Genomic DNA, 21,675 nt, shown 5'->3' on the forward strand with positions numbered 1-21,675 from the left:
GTATGGGGAAAGTGTTTTGCGAGTATCAATTAATACTTGGTGGGTGACTTGCGTGTGTGCGCGACGTGATGAATGATGTGTACAGAGATCGAGAAGATCAAGGAGACTTACTGAAAGAAGTGGAACCTTTCCCTCTGCTTTTGTAGAGTTTCTGGGCCTATGCACAATGATCCCGAGAACAATGTCTACGAGCATAAATCATACACGATGTTTGAACGTCTTTGCGCATCGTGATCATTATGTTGTGTCTCAGCGGATGGAGTAGGATACAATTTGTTCAGTACAGTCATGATCCGCTTGTTTTTGCTCCCCGGGCTCTGAGAACATGTTATGTTCCGTACCCACTGTGGAGGTCGAGTTTCTGTGCCGCATGAATGCTGCGTGGAGACACTCCCACCACAGAAATACAGCTGTATAGCTCTCCATCTCAATTTGTAGGTTTAAATTGCTGGCAGGGCCGTAACACGATAATAACGATTACAAAGTGAAGTCCGTGAACAACGTTATTCCGAGTAGGGTTATGACTATGAACGCTAGCTCCTTATCGGATCGAGCACGCACATGGGCAATGAACATACCCCCAGCGCGACCCCCCGCCCACATCAGCCCACCCCAGCTTCGACATTCCAACAACGATCGCTTCTCGTGATGAGGCCCCAAGATACTGGCCAGCTGCGCATGGCCGACAACAGTGTCAAGCGCGGAACTGCCCCAATCCATTCCCCCCTCCCTACGCCGGTCCACAATCAGCTTGCGCTGCGACTCGAGAATGAACAATAGTTTACCTCACCTTACCCCGTCGTTGTTAACGAAATCACTGTATGATCAGTTGAAGGTACGCATTCTCATCTTCGCCATCGTAGACCGTACTCTTTAATCGACGAACAGTCGTACATCCACTGCTCCTGCGATACTACTCGATTGCAACCTCCTGTCGCAGTTTGATCCTGGCACTACCTCTCGGAGACGGGACGGGACAGACAACAGCAGAATGTCCCCCAGCGCATAGTTTCCGTGCGCGAATACCCGACTCTTTGAATCTAGTTGAGCTTGAAGACCCCCTCGATTCCCAAGCACCGCCGTATTTGCGACAGGCGACCTGCCGACAAGAACGTCAAGATGACGTCTTCAAGGCGCCTCAACGGGAATTCACAAAACGCAACACGGTCACCGTGGAAAGCAGAGATGCCGAAGATACATGCTGTCTTCTTATAAAAGCTACTAGTAGAAAAGTATATACCAAGAAACGAAAAGGCGTCCTCTGCACCTGTCGCTGCCCACCACGAGCCCGCCGCCCAGCCTCCCATCGCTTTCCTGCTCAACGCGCTAGAGAACTCTCTAGCAGGAAGCACCCGAAGGCACGTTGGAGCACTTGGTGCTCTTCTTTCCGCCAGTGACGGCGACATCCCACTTCCAGTTGGAGCAGCTGCCCTTTCCGCAGAGAATGTAAACCGGAGTGGCGCTGCTGGCGACAGATCCCTTGACACCGCTGAGGGTCAGGTCAGTGATCGGGACACCAGTCGTAGCAGTGCCAGTCGGGCTGCCGTTCTCGTAGTCCTGCTCAAGGACAACACCGTACTTGCTGATGTTGGAGAGGGTGATGTCCTTGTAGGTAACGTTGTTGACCTTGCCGGTAGCACCGTAGACAGTCTTGACGCGCACACCGTTCTGGGAGTTGGAGATGCTGCTGTTCTCGATGACGACGCCGTCGACGGTGTTGTCGGAGCGGCCGCCGACGGAGCCGATGGAGAGTCCGTGGCCGCCGCTGCATGTGCCGCCGACGAAGTGGATGTTGGTGCCCGAGTTGATGGCGAGGCAGTCGTCCTGGTTCTTGACGTTGGCGTTGGAGATGGTGATGCCAGACGACGAGCCGACGTCAAATGCATCGGTGTTGTGGCCGCCGGTGTCGGTGTCGCCGGCCGAGTTGTCGATGGTGATGTGATCGAGGGTCAAGTCCGTGGCGGAGTTGATGGAGAAACCCTGCACGGGGGTGTTCTTGACGTTGAGGTTGGAGATGGTGGACTGCTTCATCGAGTGTGCGTAGAAGAACTTGGGCTTGGTCTTGCCGCCGTTGGAGCCCTTGCCGTCCCACCACTTCGCACCGTTGCCGTCAATGACGTGGCCGCTGGCGCCCTTGACGGTGATCTTGGTGCCGGAGACAGAGATCAGAGGACCTTCCCACTCCTTGTAGCCGAAGGAGGTGGTACCCTCGAAGATGACGGTGGTGCCGCTGTTCAACTTGGTGAGGTCGAGAGTGGTGCCTGAGGGAACGGCGACGTTGCTCAGGACGATGGTAGCGCAGGAGGCCTTGGACTTGCTGGCAGAGGCAGCGCCGTTGGCACCGGAGAAGGTGCAGCTTGCGGCGCGGTCCTTGAGCTGAGCAGCCTGAGTAGGCGTCGGGGCTGGGGCAGCCGACACAAGAGCGCCAGCGCCGAGGAGAAGAGCAGAGAACTTAGCAGAGACCATCTTGATGGTGAAGCGAGAAAGTTAGAAAGGAATGACTGAAGAATGAGTGACTGCAATGCTTTGCGGATGGATGTATTAACAGGACGGCTTAAGGACGATACTTATACGCAAACCTACGATCCCCCATGTCGGTTCACACGGAACCCATGGACGAGGATGGTGGTGGGTCCACGAGAGTGGGAAGGGAAAGGCTTGGTTGCGCTCGGCGGAGCTTGATCGTACCCCAGATGAAGGGTTGCGCTGGAAATGAGGATATCCACCATTGAGCGATACCCACCGCCGAGATTGCCAATGCTTCGGGCTGGCGCAATCCGTATTCAGCGAGAAGGAATGATAATTCTCCGTCCGGTAGCGCGATATTACATTTGCCTACCCCACGATTAGGTATACAGACCTCGTGAGCAGTTCCGATAGCCGTCAGGATCACTGTAGAAACATTAAGGTTCCATTCTCCTCTCACGTGGGTGCCCTCTGTTTGGTGGAAACAGAATCATCCCTGTTGCGATCATATCGAAGGCGTTATGGTGCGACAGCGCGCTAGAACATGCGACGCTCGACTGTGGCTGCTGCCGCCACAACGCGCGGCATCCCATCTCCGCAAATGGCATGTTTCATGCGGAGCCTCATGGGCCATGCATACGATTGTACGATGGCGCGCACGTTGTGTGGATGCGCGAGAGGAAAAGTGGAAGGGAGGTTTCATTTGAAACCAGAAAAGTGGTTCACGATAGGCGAGATGATGTTAGCGCCAGCGCCTCCGCATGACTCGACCGCTGTCTTTGCCTCCTTGACATTTTACTACCACGCCACGGACGATGGATCCGATGTTCGAGAAGCTCATCAACGGCGCATGTTCCCAAGGGAGACGAAACAGCCGTCTGCACGGGGGCTAGCTCGCAAGTTCTTGCTCCGTGACCCAAACATTGTGCCGATGGCGCAAAGTTATGCTCAGCGGCATCCGCAGCGAGTAGAGCTCATATCAACTACTGTGACATCTTTCGGGAGACATTTCATTAAATCTGTACACCTTTCCACCACCTCGCCTTGACCTTCCTCACGCCTCCTCCCCCCCAATATTTCTCCCCTCAAACCCTTCTTCCAATGCCTTGATCAACTCGTCCAATTGACCAACAACCATATCTGTACACTCATGCTCTTTCAAGTGCCCGTTGGCCTCGCTCTCCAACAGTACTGTTGCCGCCCCTGCCCTCCGTCCCGCCACCATGTCATCTACACTGTCACCTACCATGATTAGACTCTCACCTCCATCCTCATGCATCCACGTCTTCGCGATATGCAAAATGCCCGCAGGATCCGGCTTTGGTGGGCGGAACTCACGCGTGACGATAGGGTGGAAGAGGTGCTTGGGCAGGAAGGTGGTGAGTAGGTGGTCGACGGGGGCGTCGAAGTTGCGAGTGCAGATCCCCTTTTTAATCGAGCGCGAGTCGAGGTAGTCCATGAGCTGGACGAGGCCGGCTTGTGGGCGCTGCGAGGCCATAGCATTCCGTTCTATCGCGCGGATCTTCCCTTGCGCTTCGTCTTGCTCGGCGGGCGCGAGGGAGTAGACGTGGTCGAGGATGTCGGTTTCTTTGGTGATGCCGAGGGCGGAGCGCATCTCGGCGAACATGTAATTTTGCGGGAGGCCTTGAGGGTGTTAGCTCTGCAAAGTAACGGGTGTGCCCAGCAATAAGGCATGGTAGGCATCTGGATGCAGGTGCAAGGCGACACACGTGATTTCGCGCACCCCGGGGCCGCAGAGACCGCCACGTCCTCCCAATCTTCTCGCATCTATTCCCAAAAATCGACTTACAAAGCGTCCCGTCAACATCAAACACCACCCCCTTCAACACCGGCCTCTCATCGCTCTCCTTCCTCCTCGCCGGGTCCAACGGCGCGAACCTTCTCGGTGCCATGCTCCCAACTCTTCCTTTTGCTTTGCGTGATGTCGTACTGAAGGGTCGATACAGTTGTCGTGGCAGCTGTGTGGCACGGTGCATAGAATGTAAGGTACCAAGGGCGTGGAAGGCGCAGGTGCGGGTTGCGTTTTCGGGAAGTGGGTCTGTTTGGGTTGGCGGGGTAGCTTTCGTGAGTGAGCTGCGTGGGGGTCGCTGGCGTTTTTGTATGTCCAGGTAGTTGCGTGTGCAAATACTTACAAGTGGTATGCGAATTGTGCGCTTGGGAAGGGGTTTAGACGTTGGTGATATGAAGCCAGAGTGCTTTGGAGTGTATACGTCATTGTAAATTGCATAGGCCCGAAGTTGGTCTGCTCGGCTGGATACGTAGAAGGGAAAGCGCACGGCATACGATATTCTATTGAAGTGGATGCAAGTCTATAACAACAAGCATCAATGTGTATCTCTACCCAGCAACGTTCTCGGCGACCCTCTTCCCATCCTGACCTACCACGCCCTGCTCCCTTACCGCCTTCGCCTCCCCGACAGGCGCAAAGATCTTCGTGATGGCCTCAATCGTTGTGTTCCCACCACTGAAAATCACACCAATATTCCACCCTTCCTCACCAGCCTCCTTCTCCACGACCCTCCTGAAATCCTCGTTATACAGTATCGTCGCCAGCCCCACGACCGCACTCGGCTCAACAAAGCACTTCATCCGCTCCAGCACCAGCCTCATCGCATCCCTAATATTGTCCTCTGTGACCGAGTGCAGCGAGTGGACGTACGAAGGGTCGGCGACAATCTTCCAGTTGGTCTCGCCGAGCGGCGTGCGCAGACCATCGGCAATGGTAAGCGTCTTGACCGTCGTGATGCGCTCGCCGGCTGCCACACCGCGCCGTGCGTCGTCGCCGCCTTCAAATTCGGGCTCCGCGGCGAAGACTTTGACGCCTGTGCCGTGCAGCGCGACGGCGTTGCCCGCAAGCATACCACCACCGCCGCAGGGCGCGATGACGGCGTCTAGGCCGGTCTTCCCTTCTCGGACACTCAGCCAAGGGTCGCTCGCTATCAACGAGGACGCTTGCTCGGTGAGCTCCAGCGCCATGGTGCCCTGCCCGAGTATAATGTGCGGATGATCGTACGGCGGGACAAGCGTCGCGCCCGTGTCCTTGATCACGTCTGCCACAACGGCCTCTCGCTCCTGGCTCGTGCTGCCGCTGAAGTGTACGATGGCGCCCTGCGCCTGTGTTCCCGCAATCTTGCTCGGCGTGGATATCTTGGGCATGACGATGTGCGCGGGAATGTCGAACGTCTTCGCAGCGAGCGCGAGCGCTTGCGCGTGGTTGCCGCTGCTGTGCGTGACGACGCCTTTCCGGCGCACCTCTTCAAGGCCCTCGCGCTCGATGAGGCGCTTCACGGCGTGGAAGGCCCCGCGCACCTTGAAGGCGCCGATGCGCTGGAAATTCTCGCATTTGAAGAAGAGCTTGATCTTCGGTCTTGCGGGCTCCTGGCCTTCCCATGGTGTTCCTTTCAGCGCTTCGGCTGTCTGCGGTGTCGATGCGAGGTTGGACAGTGTAGTGTTGGTCTGCACCGGCGTGAGGTGGATGTTCGGCTTGATGAGATCGTGCGCGGCGATGACGGATTCGCGGGTCAGCGGCAATTCGACGTGAGAGCCCATGTTGATCGGCACAGGGTGGAGGCAGCGTTGGGCTGTGGTGGGCGAGGCATTTTGAGAGTGCTTCACAGGCGGGGAAGGGCAACTCGCAGGGCGTGAGGGCGGAGGAAAATGTGGGGGCTCGCGGAGTGAACCGCCGCCAGCGCCGTCCCTCTCGGGTGTAAGCTTAGCCTCATTGTTCCCCCAGAGGGCGGAGGGCTACTGTGAGTGGAACATTAGCGACACGACTGCGCATCGATGGTGTATACGTGTACGATGGAAATGTTTTGCACGGCAGTGTGCACTCGCTTCTCATCATTCATTATCTATAACTACACATTACAACGTTCTAGTACATCCTCGGCATCCTCATGCTGTTGCTGCGCGGCTTGACGCCCGGAACCTTGAGGTCGGTAGCATTGGCCTGCGGCTGCTCCACCCACTTTTGTGTGGAGAAGGGGTCCCTGGAGCTCAAGCTGTCAACGCGGCCGAGCAAGAACTCGAGCTGCCTGTAGCCGCTGCTAGGCTGGTATTGGGGCACCATGTGTCCGGAGAGCGCCTGCTGCACCCAGGTGAGCTTGCGCTCCGTGTGCGTGATGCCCATGACGCCGCTGGCGCTTAGGCTCTCGTAGCTGTAATCTTCGTGGTAAGGGACATAGAAGGCATCCGACGGCGCTTGCTGGAAACCCTGCTGTCCGCCAAAGGTCATGTTCTGGATGGTCATGAGGGTTCCGTTGTACAAGAGGATGAAGTCGAGGTCGCCGTGGACAATGACGGTACGGTCAAGCGCATCGATGGCACGCGGGAGAACAACCCAAGAAGAGTCGACAGAAGTGTCGGTCTCGAGAGCAGTCTGGCACTCTGCCCAGGGCTGGACGGGCGCATTGATAGCCTTCTGCACATCGGTGCGGTTGAAGTAGATCTGCTGGCCCTCTGGGAGGTAGTCGAAAGAGCCAGGGAAACCAAGCTGATCCCATAGGAGCGGGCAAGTGGTAGCCACCTGGTAGACGTCGAAGCAGGGGTTGGTGAGCATCACAGCGGCCATGATGTCACTCCAGATAGCGCACCCATCGTCTTGGTTGGTCATGTTGGGAGTGGGCAACTTGCTGACTGGAGGGAAAGTGAGGTATTTCTCCATGTAGTCGGTGTAGCCGCACTTGTCAGCGCGCTCGTGAATATCAGCCGTAAAGGACTGGTTGAGGTTGAAGAGGCCAGACCACCGGTCAACGAAGGGGACGGCTGGGATATCCTCGAGCAGAGTGTCGGCGGCAACAGATGGGTCGTAGATCATAAGACCCTTCACATCGTAGTACTCTTTGTCCTCCTGGTCCAAAAACTCATTCGCAATGTAAGGAATGTACTTGCCAGCGTAGGATTCGCCAGCAATGTACACTTTTCGTCCGCACAGATCGAAAGTGTCGACGAAGTTCTTCCAGAAGCCCGCGAACTGCGCCGCAACCTCCTCTTCGCTGCTCGCGGTTGGTTTACCTTGACTGAAGCCAGTACCGACAGGCTGCTCGACCCAAACCATGTTGGTAAGGTTCGCCCAGTTCCATGGGTTGTACACAGGCTTTGGAGTTCCGTACTGCCATGAGATGGGACCGTTTTCCTGGAGGAAGCCTTCAAGAGAAGAGCAGCCGGGGCCCTGAACAATTTTAGCATGAAATTGTGGGTATAGTAGGAAGGGGCACGGACGCCGTTCAGCCAGATGGTAATCTCATCACCAGCATCCTCGTTGGCGCTCGGGAAGAACCAGAAGTAAAGCTGGTCCGTCTCATTCGCCTTGTCGCTGATGGGCATCAGACCAGCGTAGCTCTCGCCAATGTCGAAGTCGACCTCGGGGATCGCTCCCGCCGTGCCGTTCACCACGTATTCTACATTGGTCAGCGACGGATCCTGAAATCGATCCTCTGCGCGAGAGAATCGAGGAGCGGTGCGACTCACTCGCAGTCTTCTCATTCTGCGGAATGATGGTGGTGCCATCGCGTTTCACATGCGGCGCAGCGTGCTTCGTGGGGCTCCTCTGCGGGAGCTTGATGCCCTTTCGCTCGAGCGCAGCACCGCGGGAACCCTGGGTGTTGATGGCGCTGGCGAGCCCAGTAAGGGCTAGAAGAGAGAGCAACTGCATAGTGTCTGCTCAATTGGCCTTGTCTCGTTTGGTGTTGAAGCCTCAAAGTCTTGTCAAGGACAGACAATCGCGATTGACCCAGGCAGCGACCGAAGGGATAAAAGGTACCACAGCATGGGAGCGACGTCACCCATCTTTATCCCAACAGGCAGTACTCAAGCTATGATCGGAGGAGCCGCTTACTTGTGGTCGTGATTGGACATCGTCATGGGCCATATCTGCAGGTGGCCCGGGTTCAAGAGCTCTTCTCCCGAAGAGGAAGGCGCCCGTGTTCAATTTTGTCGCCACTGGCTGTTGCGCGCTGGTTTCCTGGGGCTTGGAGAATCCTTGAGGTGCGGTGGAGGAAGCGAGGTGGAGGCATCTGCTAGCTTGTCGGCACAGCATAGGAAGAGATCCCACTGTGATGGCTGCGCAGTTGAGTGCGTTGGTTTTCTGCAGATCCGTTTTACCCAGCGGTGTTCAGGTACCAGTCATCCCCGCTCGCGGCCCCCTTGCTACCACCCATCCGTCCCAACACGCCACCCAGAAACCCGGATTCCGTCTCATCATGCGCACGCGGCCGAAGCTCCATGCAGCTGCGATATCAAGACAAGCTCTTCCCAGTAGCGGCCGAGGCTGTCCAAGATACGCGGAGCATGCTTGCAAGGAGCTTGGTCCTGATAAGCCTGTACTAGCATGCTTCTGGAAGGTGTGTGTTTGATTGGTAGACGCGAAAATGTCGCGTGTGGAACCAGTCCATGATGTCAATACTGCGGGTAGGTCACTCTTCCTGACTCAGGACAGTGCACGTGCGAAATTGGGCGTCGTGCTGTGCTGTGTCGATCGAGGTGAGATGGGATGGAAGTCACAAAGACGTTGCGCCAACGCAACGGTCGCGTAAGTTTGGCGACTGCGGGGAAATGCACGGGTGTGGCGTGCCACGCCGCACGTTGCCAGCTGAGGGCGAACCTCACATCACAATTTCGGCTATGCTGCTTCCATTCATTGAATCGTTATACATTTGGTATCTATCCGTACATCGAAGGTAGATGGGACAAGGAGAACGCGCTTCGCGCTACTTAGACCCTTCCGTCAAGACCCCGACGCCCGGTACCGTAGCCACCGCCTTGCGTGAGCTTGAGCAACTTGCCAAAATCAGGAGTGCCCAGACCGGTAACCGGGTCCCAGCCCTCCGTCGCGTTCCACGAGGCGTACGGAACGTACGGTGCTGGGAGCCCAGAGTAGATGCTTCTGCCAGTGCAACCTCTCGAACCACCTTGGGTGATGTCGGTGAATCCAGAGGCAGACTGGTAAAGCCAAGGGTTCAGGAAGCCCAAAGAGGGCTTGCCAGCAGACAGACGAGCGTTGTTCAAGAGGGCAACAACCGATGCGAAGGTTGGAGCGGACGCGCTTGTGCCACCGACCGAGATGAGCGCGCCCTTGTCTACAACGCGGTAGCTTGTACCCGCAGCAGCAACATCAGGAAAGCCACGACCCTGCGGGTTGTAGAGGCCCTCCCATTGGCTGCCGAGTTTCTCGAGGTACGCGGAGACTGCACTCTTTTGGTACGCAGGGGCCTTGTACAAGTCCGAAAAACCGCCTGAGGAGAAAGACACAGCCTTCTCAGGGTTGACACCAGTGGTTCCACCGACAGACGTGACGTATGGGCAGGCAGCCGGGAATATGGGCAGGAAACGGGTGGTGTTTTTGCCATCGTTGGTCTGGCACGCCGAGCCGACGCCGGTGTCACCGCTGGAGAAAATGACGGACACACCACGAGTACCCAGCTGTCCAATCAAGTCACAGACCTTCTTGTTGTACTCTGGTGGCACACTCTGTTCATCCTCGCCATAGGAGGTGGAGAGCACTTGCGGAAGCTTGTCGTCGGGCAAGTTGATGAGGTAGGTAAAGAGATCGAGGTAGGGCTCATTGTCGTTGTCATCTTGGGTGGGCTGGTCCAAGTCGGGAACCAGAAATCCGCGGCCCGCTGTGCTGTAGAAGTTGACATCCGCAGCGGGAGCCACGAGACCCAAGGTGTATTGAAGATCAAGATTAGCTTCGACACTAGAGTTGGTGGTACGTTGGTCAAGAAGACCACCTGCCTATTTGTTAGTACGAGTGTGATGATGGGCAAACGACAGACAAACCGCTAACGGAAGACCAAGTGAAGTTGCTCGCAGCAGCTTTGGGAGCGAAAGTGCTCGCGAACTGGGCCCAATCTTTGTAGCGAGCGTATTGCTCGAGGTACCCAGTTACACCCAACAAGACAGACGCGTTTCCAGGTGTGTAGTCGGCAAAGTTGTACAGGTCTTTCAGGCAGTCAGGGGTGATGGAGGTGGCGCACGTGGCATTCACCGCAGCAGTGGTGAAAGGAACCTCTTCCTGGTCGTGGATGTTGTTGCTTTGGGCGCGGAGTTGAGCAAAGCGGGTGGTGGGTTGAATCAAATCGATGTGCTCACGGACAGCCTTGGGTACGGAGTAGTGAAGCGTGCGGATCTTCTTCACATCAGGGCGGTTCACGTTCTGGTAGGACTTGAACTTGGTGTCCAACATGTCCTCTGCGGTAGCGACGGTGGCCAAAAAGTTGATCCATTCCCCGTCATCCACAATGTCCTCGGAGGGAATGCCCGAATCCTCCAACCAAGACAAGATGGCGTTGGTGGACTCAGCCCTTGGCTTGATCAATTGCTTCAACTCGTCCCGCTTGAGATGCTGCCCATAGCGGTAGTGACTAGGAGTCGAAATTTCCAGTAATGTTTGCTCGAACAGGTCATGGTTAGGCTGTGAAGGGGTCAGCCAAGAGAAACTGAAACAGGCGCAATCTGACACGGAGAACGCGGAACGTGCTATCAGGTAAACACAAGATTCGCATGTAAGCAGATGACACCATTGCACTCACCGAGTGGACAGCAATGCGGAACTGAAGCTTGCGGGTCTGCGCCGGCACGCCGACCTCCTTCCAGCCCTGGGGTACTCTGTGGAGGTTTTCTACCAGGACATCCTCGACGTGGGAGGTGGACTTGGCATGCACGCCGGCGAGCGCCAGCAGGCCTGTGAAGACTGCGTACTTCATTGTCGAGCGATGCAAAGCGATTGCACGACGTCGATCGAAGGGGAGCAACAGCCACGACTTGAAAGTTATGGACGAGAACCGAACTGCCAACGCAATGTCTCAGCGCACGACCTGGCTCCTGGGCGACTCGTCTTCGCAATGACGCAAAAGAGAGACGGTGGAGTCGCAGCGGCGGGCGCAGCTGGCATAGATATACTCGTTAGGCCCTTGGAGCATAGATAGACTCATCTCGAAAAAAGCAGGAGCTACCCCGGCCGACCAACAAGCACAACCGTCAAGCTCCAGGAGCAGGGCGCAAGGGGCAGGCGATCAGCGTGCCGAGCCTTGAGCACCTGGGCATTGTGTAACCTGGGTCCGCGATTAACGTGCGGCGCATGCCGTGATTGGGCCTGCTGTTTCGAGCATATTAAACGATGCATCGTCGCCACTGGGAGGGCTATCGGCACGGCGGCTGAATGCGGCAACTGCACGCCGCTCCCCATCCTGAGCTCGAGGCCGCGGGCAAGTCTTGCTGATCACCAACGTCCGGTGCGAAGACGAGCCCCGTATCGTGCGACAGGAGCCACCAGGAACGCGAGACATGGGCGAGGACGTCGGCTGGCGGCTCGTTCCACGGCGCCAGTGACGCCGGCCTGCAGCCAAGTACGCGATCACGTGGTGTCTTCAGCCCCACCCCTGTCGTGCTGTTTCAACGCCGCTCGATGGGGGAAGGCTCGCCTGATCCAACGTCCCTCCAGCATAGTGCTGCGGTGCTCACATCAATCTCGTCAACACCCAGATTGCGCCCAGCCCTCGGTTCAGCCGTGCTGTTACCAAATGCACTACGGTAACACTCCACCGATGGCCCTTCGACATCTCCAATCCTCCTCGTAATGCCGAACAGCTACTTTCCCCGTCCACTGTCCTGCTTCTACCGCCGGCCCTGTCTCAATGACACCTACACCATTATTTTGTGTGCAGGTGTAGCACATTGACAAACTCGATACGGTGTTGAACGTTTGGAACGGCCCAGATCTAGGGCCCTGCGGTGCTTGATTCTTCTACTTGTGCCGTGACACGGCATTCCCCAAATTCAAGGTTAGATTGTCGCACAGTCACGCTGCATGCCTCAGGAACCCGCAGGTGTGACATACGTGCTGTGCAACCTGCTTACGCCAGTCAGGCGGGTAGGGCGTGTCACCGAGTAGGCAGGATATGCATTCATAAAACCGATGCACTCGTAGACTGTCATCTACAGACTGGACCTTAGGACATTATGGAAATACACTAGACCGTGGGAGCCGTAATATCACATCGTTGAACATATAAGAGATGCCAATACTGACCTGTGGATGATACGTTATTTCCCAGTCAATCATTCCTGTCGGAGTGGCGACGAAAAGCTTGGACGATGGGGTCCAACAGCCCAGCATCGACAACAATGATGTGTTCGCAAGTCGTTTGGGGGCACGCATTGCATATCTCCGCTCATCACCGCCATGGACGACTTCCATTGGAAATCGTTCTGGCGATTTAAGCGCGAGATCCTGGAGTGATTGCTATCGAAATTCACGTACCAACGCGATTGCGGCAGTATTCGAAGTCATCTAGATCGGATCTGCACCTCCAACCATTTCCCTCGGCTGAAAACATCACTGCAGTATGAGTCCAGGCCACGCGCTACTTCAATCTTATCACAAGGACCTCATTTCGTATATCCGCCAGCTATCACTCTCAGATCGCCGGATTCTGAACAATGGCCATGCAGTCAGACTCTTCGGTGGCGGCGAATACATCACGCAGCTTCCACGAAAGCTGTTCCTAGCCGCGACAACCAACCCCCTCCTCATCGACGACCGTTCCGAGATTCGCCTGCCCCCCCGACACAAGACGCGAAGCCATTGTTTCTATAGGCTTCTACCTCCTTGCACTCACCATTTCGCCCAAGCCGTTCAAACTCCGCAGCAAGAACAACTTGGAGGAGCTGAAGGTTGCGCTGGAGTCCGAGGATCCCTTTGTCCGGCTCGTTGGTGAAAAGATCGCGGGGATCATTCGTGATGGGACAGCGAATGGGGTTGAAAAGCTCAAGGACTATGTCGTTGGCCAGCCATATCTGAAGAGCATAGTCGCTCGCGAGGACAAGAGACACTACGCTGTCATGGCGAGCCAGGGCAACAAAGCTAAGCGAATCGCTCGCCGAGAAGGAATCACAGAGAGCGAGGCGCAGCTGAGCCAGGCATTTGTAGCGGATAAGGACGTATCCGGCTCTGTCAAGCGCAACACGCTGGTTAAGAACGTTGAGCACATCAAGATGGCGCGGAAAGATAGCGCTAAGTGGGAGGAGAGAAGGACGGAAGAAGCAGCGCTAGGCAGCTCATTGCAAGAGAAGACGCGCGTAGGCAAGAAGGTAGCTGTTCTGAGGCTCGTCACCATGAGCGGATGAAGGGGAAGCGCTGTACATACAAGATCAGCGGCTAAACGACCTTTGGCGACGGATTGGAAGTATGCTGGGAGCAAAGATCGATACCTGATCAGAAAGCCACGGTGGTCGACGACAAAAAAGAAAATCCTGAGGCCGGACCCTACTGTAAACATACACGCCAATTTATTGAACGACAAGTTTATGGACGTACGGTAGACTGAGTTAATACAGTGACCCGTGCGCCTTATATTCCTATCTTCGTGTCGATCACTGTGAGCTGTAACGAGTTGACCCGAAGCTGAACGTACGCTTTGGTGTTTATCGGCACCTTTTCTTGTTTCAATGCTTCGCAGCGAAGCAATTACTTTCGCGGTGACCACAGAACAATCATCAAGTATGGTACTACCGCAGTTCCCAAGCACCGTATGGCCAATGGCCGCATCGACCCTTACAAAATCTAGTCCAGTTCAACGCCTCCAATTATTGCTGCCAGAAATCGTGACTTGGATAGGATGCACGACCTCCTGCTAGCTGGTGCTCATGTCAATGGACCCGCTGGAGATGGTCATCAGGGCGCGAACACCAACACCGACAGCTGGCGTCGCTACCACAACGACCTTGCCAAACGTCGTCTCCAACGTATCCTCGAGGATAGAGCTGACGCCCGTAGCAGGGCTACCCCGGCTCGCAACGCATGATCCAGATTAGAGTCCCCGAGGCATAGACCGAGGTTTATGAATTCAGGGTGAGACCAGCTCCTCCTATCCTGGAACAGATCATGTGCTTACGCGCTAGTCGCTGATTCTGGGACTGTCTTGATCTTCGAGGTGGCAAGATTTTGGGCCCAAGTATTGCCTTTCGAATGGTGCAGTGTGGTGGTTACGAGGAATAATTAGAGGATATGGGGAACGAAAGCATGTCAGCAGGTTCTGTCCACTTGGGACCGCTTTAATTCCTCAGTTCTCCATCAATGAAGGGGAAGTTACGACACGTTCAAAAAGCTACCGTGTTATATGGGCATGAATATTCTGGAGTTCATGAAGCAGTTGTCAGCCTGCTCAATTCATCCTCTGCGTTAGGGCAGACTATCGCAACACACAGTGATCGATACTAAAGATTGGAATCATTGAGACCCTACCGTGCGCATCTGCGCTGGCAGTTCATATTACAAGTTCCCAAACGTACAATAGTGTAGGTTGTGACAAGATGGGCCCGCCCTTCTTCCGATCTTTTGTGTCAGCCACTGTGCCAGTTTAGTGATAAAGCTCTTGAAGTTGATGTTTTCATGTTCTCCCCTCTATGCTACCATCTTCACCTGAACACTAAATGCTAAACCCTGTCGCATGACCGTCCGCCTCTAAGTGTCCCTCGAGAGACTACTTGTAGAACTGCGCGGCCTCTTCCTCGGTGACGTCGCTCGCGAAGCACCTCTTGCGGTCAATTAGTCCGTATTTGCTGCCCCTGATCATCCACCACATCTCCCTCCTATCACCACCTAGCTTCCCGCCAATCAGCTCACCCTTCAGATCCCTCGCAAACACGTTCCATATCTCCGGCTCCTCAAGCTCCGTCAGCTCATCCCTCATCACGCGCAAGGCCTCAAGCGCACGACCATAGGCGCTGTCGCCCACAGAACCACGAATGAGAGTGCGTATTTGGTCGGCCATCGCGTCAGCGGCTTCCTGAATGGCATCGAGATCGTCGGTAGCCGCGAGCGCTTGCTTGAAGGAGGGAACGAGGTTGTTCGCATCGATCTTGACGCGCTTGGGATTGCCAAGGAGGGCATCAATGTCAAGGCCGGAGAGCGGCTTGTCGCGGTCGGCGCGGGAGCGTTTGCCGCGGCCTTTGGTCTTCGGTGGGACTTTCTTCACGTCCGCGGCTTTCTTGAGTCTCTCGAGCTGGGATTCTGATTGCTGCAGGAGATCGGTGGGTGGTGCAGAAAATCGTGTGAGGATCTGCGGAGGGTCCGGCAGAGGGAGCGTCGGGTCTGAGTGCGTCGCCCGCCACCGAATAATCTGGTTTACCCGGTGTAGCAGGGGCGAGTATGTGTCTTCGATCTTGGCGTACTCCGTCGGTTCACCCTCATCATCCTTGTCGTACTCGGAGAGGTCCAGGGCATCGACGTAGTCGCTCATTGCCTGCGTGAGCTCTGCGTTGGGCAAATCTTTGTGTTCTGTGATGGTCTTGCCGGAAATCGTAAGTTTCTTGTCCAACGGAGGAAACTTGTAGCGGCGCACATCTTCCTCGAAGGGCAGCTCAGCTTCTACTAGAGCTTCATAGCTTGGCGTAATGTGAGGGGCCAGGACGACCAGGAGCGGTGCCTTGTCCTGCTTGACTACGATACGCGCGATAGCGTAGCACTCGGCCTCATATAGCGCATGAATGAAGGAAGACAATGCTAGCTGGGCTTGTGAGTTTGTCTTTTGCGAAACAACGAAATTCGTGCGTGACATGGGCATGAACCGTTCAAATTCTTCCGCCCTGATGAAGCCAACAATTTGCAACGACGGGTCATTCTCAAGCTTCACTACATTTGCATCTGATTCGCTGATGTGAACCGCTGTGCGTCCGTACTCGAAACCGCGCTCTAGATCATCCGACTCGACGTTCATCTTCTCGCCGGGTTCGTCGGGGTTGTCAACCTGGTATACACGCTGATTCCGTACAGCAGATAGTTGGCCGTCCATGGGCTGGTCATCGTCGCCGATCACGGTATTCGAGGATTGAATGCTAGCTCCCACGCCTCCCAAGTCTGTCCGCACAACGAACGAACTGGCGCTAGGGGGCTTGGCGACCGTGACACATGGATACCGTTCAACATCGATTGTGATCGTTGCGTCGTAAGTCTGCCCGTCCCCTAGAGTGAGAGTACCTCTATAGCTGGGTGTGGGGCGTGTGTCCTTGATGCGTGGGATCGCAAGCTGTTCGATGGCCTCCGCAAGAGTACCAAAGTTGCCATCGCACTGATCCACGAACTCCTTGAGTGTTGTCTCGTTGTCTTCCTGCGCAAGGTTAGCGTCGTAGTCCGACTCTGGCTGGCATTGTGACCTTTTGAGCGTCTTTGTCCTCTTCCTTGTACCCGCTTTCTGCGTCATCAAAGTCGACACCGCTGCAGACATCAGCGCGTGCACTGCAATTATCTGACAGTACTCACAGTAGAACTATTTCGACGGGCGGATCGTAATCTTTGAGCTTGCTTATAATCTGCGCCACATCACTGGTATCTATAGTGCCTCTGCCATCGGTGACGATGATTATTCTCCGATCGAACTTGAGTGGTTTGCCTGTTGTTCCGGTTGTGGCTGCATCAATCTGTTGAACTGCAACCGCGACGGCAGATAATACTGATATGATCAGTTCGACTTCCTCAAGCAGAAAAGCCACGCACTGTCCCCATTGTTTGTCGAGCTAGGCTTCACTTTTCCTTGCAGCCCTCGTATATCGGGAAGAAGCCACCTAAGAAGATCAGCGAGTGGACAGGTGAATGGTTCGTCACGTGGCTTACTTACTGCTTTAAGGGCGAAAACACAGTGATGTTCTCGTACCCGTCATCTACGGGCATGATCCCAGCAAGGTCACTGTCTATTGGATTGCCAGTCAGCAATAGATGCCGCCATGGTTCCGATCTTGGCAAATACCGTCTGTTCGAACCCCAATAACACTCATCAAAGCAGTCTTCCTTCCCGTAGCAACCTTTATTTAGTGAGCACCCGTATCTCAGAGTCAATCCATTTTCTTACGGTTGTGGTGATCTTGTCCCAAACATACTCCATCGCCCAATCAAGATCCGATACGTCCCTACCATGCCGCTTCTTGCCCATCGACGCGCCTAGGTCGAGGATGTACACAGTCGCCTCCTTAGTCGCCATTTTGAACGCGAAGGAAACAGCAAAGAAGATCTTTGAGGGATGGAAGATTGCTTGCGCGCGTCGACAGCGCTGATGTTGAGGCGAGGTTCAGGCAAACGTGCACGGACCAGAACGCGAGACACGCCGCAGCGCGGGCTCAGGTGACAACTATGCCAGGTTCGGAGGACTCAAACGGCTGCCTATGCCCAGCACGCTTCACTGCCTTGTCTTCACAAGCTGCTCCATAACGAAGCCGAAGCCACACATGACTACAGCCGCGCCGGTTGTGTTAGCGAAGAGAAGATCTAGTGCTTCGTTTACGCAGTCTCTCGTGATAATGTACAAACCAGCCATACAACTTCAGCCAACACACTAGAAACATGCAGTAGCCCGAGTTGCCCTAGGTTCAGGTACTGTTTTCGCACTCTTAGTAGAAATAGCCTAGGTCCCGTCTTTACACTGCCGTGAGAGGCAGTGGCTCCAGCTGCATCGGAGCCAAATGCTAAAATCCGCACCAAAATAAAGGTATGGATGGGAATAGTAGACTTTACTCTAAGAGACATGATGGAAAGATTTCGTATAGCAGTTAGCAACGGAAAACGCAGCAGGGGGCTGGCGGATCTATGTGTCCAAATTTGTCCTCAGCTCGGTGATTTCGCTGGGATTAGCATCGGCTTTCTCGGCTTTATCGCTAATTCCAACCAGCAAGCCCGCCCATTTTACTCGGTCTATCCTCCCCATCTCAGACTCTCATCACGCGGCTATTCATCCGGATCGATATTCCTAGTGAATTTCTTTAGGGTATTCGAGCCGACATCAGACCAGCGACCGGTTCGAATGGGCGATAAATTACCCGAGTTACACCATGCCGACGCAGACGGAACAGGCCCTGTTCGGAGACGGAGACCGGCACTTTCTTGCGTAGAGTGCAGGAAGCGCAAAGTCAAATGTGACCGTGCAAGACCTTGTGGCCCTTGTACGCGGATTCAATCGCCGACATGCACATACAGACCGCATCCGTGGAACAGTAAGCCTCTACGAATTCCAGCATCGTCTTATTGAGCCAACCATACATGAATCGGCAGATGAACGTGAATCACCGACAAGAAGACCGAGGCCGGTAGCAGCGACCTCAAGCGAGGCATCTGCACGCAATGACCCAAACTCGCCTGTGTCTGGACTGAGCAATGACAGTCAGATTGACTTAGAAAAGAAAGACGAAACAATCCAGCAGCTCGTTGATCGTGTGCGTCAACTGGAATCAACATTAGGGTCTTCGTCGAATCCTCTACCGTTGGAGCCTGACTCTCGAGTCGACCCTAACATCCACCAGTCCACTGCTGGTCACTTTGTGAAGTCCAAATTCTACGGGGAGAGTCATTGGATCAACGTGCTGGAACCTGTAGGTGTTCTATCATCTCACCCATAACGAAAACTTACCCTTGTAGTACGACGCACTTGGCAACTCTAATGTCACTGTCAACACGAGCACCAACAGGACGGAAGTGAACAAAGATTCCGAATTATACGTCACCATTGCGGAGTGCAAGCGCATAGCACGTGCGATAAAAGCTTCCCGGATCATGCAACCTTCCATACTGGCCGATGTTCAAGCGTATATTCCATCCCGGCACATCTGTGATCAGCTCGTCCAGGGCTATTTTCGGACTTTCGAGGGAGTTTTTAGGATTTTGCACGTCCCTTCCTTTATGAAGGAGTATCAAACGTTCTGGACAGATCCTGCTGCTGCTGCACCTTCGGTACTACTGAAGATACTTCTCGTGTGTGCTATTGGTGTAGTGTTCTACAATGGGCCAGAACAACCACGGCTACGGGCTGATTGCACCAAGTGGCTCCAAGCTGCAGAGTCTTGGCTTAGTGCTCCTCACGCAAAATCACGATTCAACATGGCGGGCACTCAGATCAACATATTGATACTGCTTGCTAGGGAAGTTTGCGCAGTTGATGGGGATCTAGTTTGTGAGTGAACACCAACATAGCCTGAACGTGTCTTCCCAGCGTTGGTCATAAGCTCTCCTCGCTTCGCTTAGACTCATTGGCAGAGCTGCATCTCATCCATTAGCTATTACTGACACTCAGCTTGTCGTAGGGGTGCCTGGGGGACGATTACTTCGAGGTGCCATGCATCTAGGCCTTCATCGTGACCCAAGTCACATCGGGAAGATGTCGGTATTTCATGCCGAGATGCGTCGCCGTCTTTGGGCTACTATATTGGAGATGACGGTACAGAGTTCCTTGGACATGGGTATGCCACCGATGATATCACCAGATGACTACGATACGCTTCCACCCAGCAACGTCAATGACGAAGAGCTTACGGAGGTTGGAACGGTTCCTCTTCAGCCGAAGCCACTCAAAGAGTTCACGCAATGCTCGATGCAGATTGCATTTTACGAGACTTTGCCCCTTCGCTTGGAGATCTGCCGCTTAATCAACTCTCTTCGATTCACGTTGTCGTACGACGAGGCGCTTAAACTCGGAGCCGAGATGCTTGCCTCCTGTCGCGAAAAGTTGATATTCCTACAGTCCTTTGTAGGCTCCTCTAGCCCACATGCCCCTAACATCTTCCAAGTCAAGCTATTCGACACACTCACGCGTCGGTTCTTTCTGTGTCTCCATCGACCATTCTATGTCCGTTCAGCGCACGACCCTAAGTTCTACTACTCTCGGAAAGTATGCTTGGACGCCTCGCTCATGATCGCTAGACCAACAGCGAATCCCGCCGAAGGTGATGAGGAAGATGACTGGGCTCGGCTGACATATCGATGTGTCGGCTTCATCAAGTCATGCTTTCTACATAGCCTCTCTACGATTTACTTCGAACTCACATCCCGACTTGAGGACGACCAGGACACTTTACTCACGGCACCTATCGCTATTTCGCCTGCCGCCTCGCACCCGCAGGTTCCGTTGGAGTTACAACCTTACTACAATGCCTTGGTCTTCGCGCGCTTCGCCACGGAAAAGCGCCTTCGCAATGGTGACGCAAACGGTAAAGGATATATCTGGTTCTGTGCTGCCCTGGCCCGAGTTGATGCGCTTCTGGCCCGGAATGACCCTGCTCTCGCCGTCCTAGCTGCTTCTAAAAAAGGGGTACACGATACCGCCGTTCTAATGAAGGAGGCTTATTTCGCAGAGTTTGGGGAAAATATTGATTTCTCGCAGCCGTATCCGTTTGCGGGAAAGGACCACGGAAGGGGCGAGGGCGCCGATGATGTCACGGGTATCCCGCGAAGTGTGGAGGAACACAACGAGCATGGTGGCAGTTTTGAAAGGGATGGAGCTGACTTTACACAAGACATGGATTGGGAGAGGTTGATGCGAGACGAGAGTCTCGACATCGGGTGGGGGGACGTTGGTGATCCACAAGGCTGGTTTGGTGGGTGAGCTCCTGTATACGAGGGAAAGGTTTCAGCTAACATACAATAGGCTGGGGCTGGGATGCGCCGATGTAGCAGAGGCCTGCAACAGTTTGGGCACCTTTAACTCTGCAAGAATGAATGCCTTGGGCATTTGAGGCACGGCATCATCTCGCCACCGAGCTGGCCTGTTGAGCTTTTTCCTTCATAGTGGGTGACAATACAGCTTGGACCTTCTAATACTCTGGAATCTCAGGATAGTCTGTCAGATAATGCTTTAATCACCGTATAGTGAGTCCGTTCAGGATAAGGGATGTGGCAGCCACTGTGGTCGGAAGTCATGGATGGCACGCATGCCTGAATGGTCGATGGCTCGCGATATGCAGTCAATACACATCGTGGCCAGCTCATGACTCCAGCCTGATCCCTCAATCTCGTTCACTACTCCAACTTTTCACTGGTTGCGCTGTTCCACTGGGGAACTATCCACCATTGAAAGAGGTGAGAGGCCCACGCCTAGTGGAAGGGTGCATCCGCGACATCTGCACTCTGATGGAAAGTGTACTTCCTCTCTTCTTGCTGAATCTTCTTACAAAACTCGATGACATTCCTGCGGAGCGCTTCGCGGGTGAATCGATCCTTGGACGCATCCCACTGCGCGTTTCCTGAGTCAAACGCGATTCACATGTTCACCGCATAGTTTAATTTACGCTTATTGAGTGATAAGTTACCGATGGTCTCTGCAATCCCGTACCTACTTATCGCAGTCAGGCGATTATTCTTGATATGCTCGCTCAACTGCTTGAGGGCATCGACGAAAGCTTTTAGCCATTGCGCCGGTGGAATCAGCTCCA

General features: G+C 54.6%; 7 protein-coding genes across 7 annotated transcripts; 1 reads left to right on the forward strand and 6 right to left on the reverse strand.

Annotated features, from left to right (window-relative positions):
• Nucleotides 1-1,203: 1,203 nt before the first annotated feature.
• CC84DRAFT_1164776 (putative extracellular polygalacturonase) lies at nucleotides 1,204-2,777 on the reverse strand. Its single transcript, XM_018178558.1, has one exon. It carries the CDS (start codon nucleotides 2,464-2,466, stop codon nucleotides 1,339-1,341), a length of 1,128 nt encoding a protein of 375 aa, XP_018036888.1. The 5' UTR covers nucleotides 2,467-2,777; the 3' UTR covers nucleotides 1,204-1,338.
• A 651-nt stretch (nucleotides 2,778-3,428) lies between these two features.
• On the reverse strand, nucleotides 3,429-4,638 carry CC84DRAFT_1164777 (HAD-like protein). Its single transcript, XM_018178559.1, has 3 exons — nucleotides 4,620-4,638; nucleotides 4,277-4,546; nucleotides 3,429-4,110 (listed from the first exon to the last, which is right to left on the reverse strand). Exons 2-3 carry the CDS (start codon nucleotides 4,377-4,379, stop codon nucleotides 3,521-3,523), a joined length of 693 nt encoding a protein of 230 aa, XP_018036889.1. The 5' UTR covers nucleotides 4,380-4,546; nucleotides 4,620-4,638; the 3' UTR covers nucleotides 3,429-3,520.
• Nucleotides 4,639-4,762: 124 nt separating this feature from the next.
• Nucleotides 4,763-6,145, reverse strand: CC84DRAFT_1164778 (tryptophan synthase beta subunit-like PLP-dependent enzyme). The gene has a single exon (XM_018178560.1). The coding sequence runs from the start codon at nucleotides 6,034-6,036 to the stop codon at nucleotides 4,825-4,827; it is 1,212 nt and encodes a 403-aa protein (XP_018036890.1). The 5' UTR covers nucleotides 6,037-6,145; the 3' UTR covers nucleotides 4,763-4,824.
• A 216-nt stretch (nucleotides 6,146-6,361) lies between these two features.
• Nucleotides 6,362-8,140, reverse strand: CC84DRAFT_1217730 (alpha/beta-hydrolase; the record flags this gene model as incomplete). Its single annotated transcript, XM_018182923.1, has 3 exons — nucleotides 6,362-7,657; nucleotides 7,708-7,886; nucleotides 7,957-8,140. The coding sequence occupies 3 exons, from the start codon at nucleotides 8,138-8,140 to the stop codon at nucleotides 6,362-6,364; spliced, it is 1,659 nt and encodes a 552-aa protein (XP_018036891.1).
• Nucleotides 8,141-9,198: 1,058 nt separating this feature from the next.
• CC84DRAFT_1187397 (tripeptidyl-peptidase-like protein) lies at nucleotides 9,199-11,192 on the reverse strand (the record flags this gene model as incomplete). The annotated part of the gene is made up of 3 exons (XM_018180928.1): nucleotides 9,199-10,217; nucleotides 10,267-10,900; nucleotides 11,019-11,192. The coding sequence occupies 3 exons, from the start codon at nucleotides 11,190-11,192 to the stop codon at nucleotides 9,199-9,201; spliced, it is 1,827 nt and encodes a 608-aa protein (XP_018036892.1).
• Nucleotides 11,193-14,832: 3,640 nt separating this feature from the next.
• Nucleotides 14,833-17,516, reverse strand: CC84DRAFT_1196528 (ATP-dependent DNA helicase-like protein II). Its single transcript, XM_018181470.1, has 7 exons — nucleotides 17,334-17,516; nucleotides 17,232-17,286; nucleotides 17,103-17,175; nucleotides 16,982-17,049; nucleotides 16,748-16,937; nucleotides 16,642-16,702; nucleotides 14,833-16,595 (listed from the first exon to the last, which is right to left on the reverse strand). Exons 1-7 carry the CDS (start codon nucleotides 17,460-17,462, stop codon nucleotides 14,970-14,972), a joined length of 2,202 nt encoding a protein of 733 aa, XP_018036893.1. The 5' UTR covers nucleotides 17,463-17,516; the 3' UTR covers nucleotides 14,833-14,969.
• A 663-nt stretch (nucleotides 17,517-18,179) lies between these two features.
• Nucleotides 18,180-21,335, forward strand: CC84DRAFT_1259701 (uncharacterized protein). The gene is made up of 5 exons (XM_018184932.1): nucleotides 18,180-18,468; nucleotides 18,527-18,843; nucleotides 18,890-19,421; nucleotides 19,552-20,841; nucleotides 20,892-21,335. The coding sequence occupies exons 1-5, from the start codon at nucleotides 18,279-18,281 to the stop codon at nucleotides 20,915-20,917; spliced, it is 2,355 nt and encodes a 784-aa protein (XP_018036894.1). The 5' UTR covers nucleotides 18,180-18,278; the 3' UTR covers nucleotides 20,918-21,335.
• The last annotated feature ends 340 nt before the right edge of the window (nucleotides 21,336-21,675 follow it).

This window comes from Paraphaeosphaeria sporulosa (assembly GCF_001642045.1).
Source record: "Paraphaeosphaeria sporulosa strain AP3s5-JAC2a unplaced genomic scaffold CC84scaffold_5, whole genome shotgun sequence".
NCBI classification, from domain to species: Eukaryota; Fungi; Ascomycota; class Dothideomycetes; order Pleosporales; family Didymosphaeriaceae; genus Paraphaeosphaeria; species Paraphaeosphaeria sporulosa.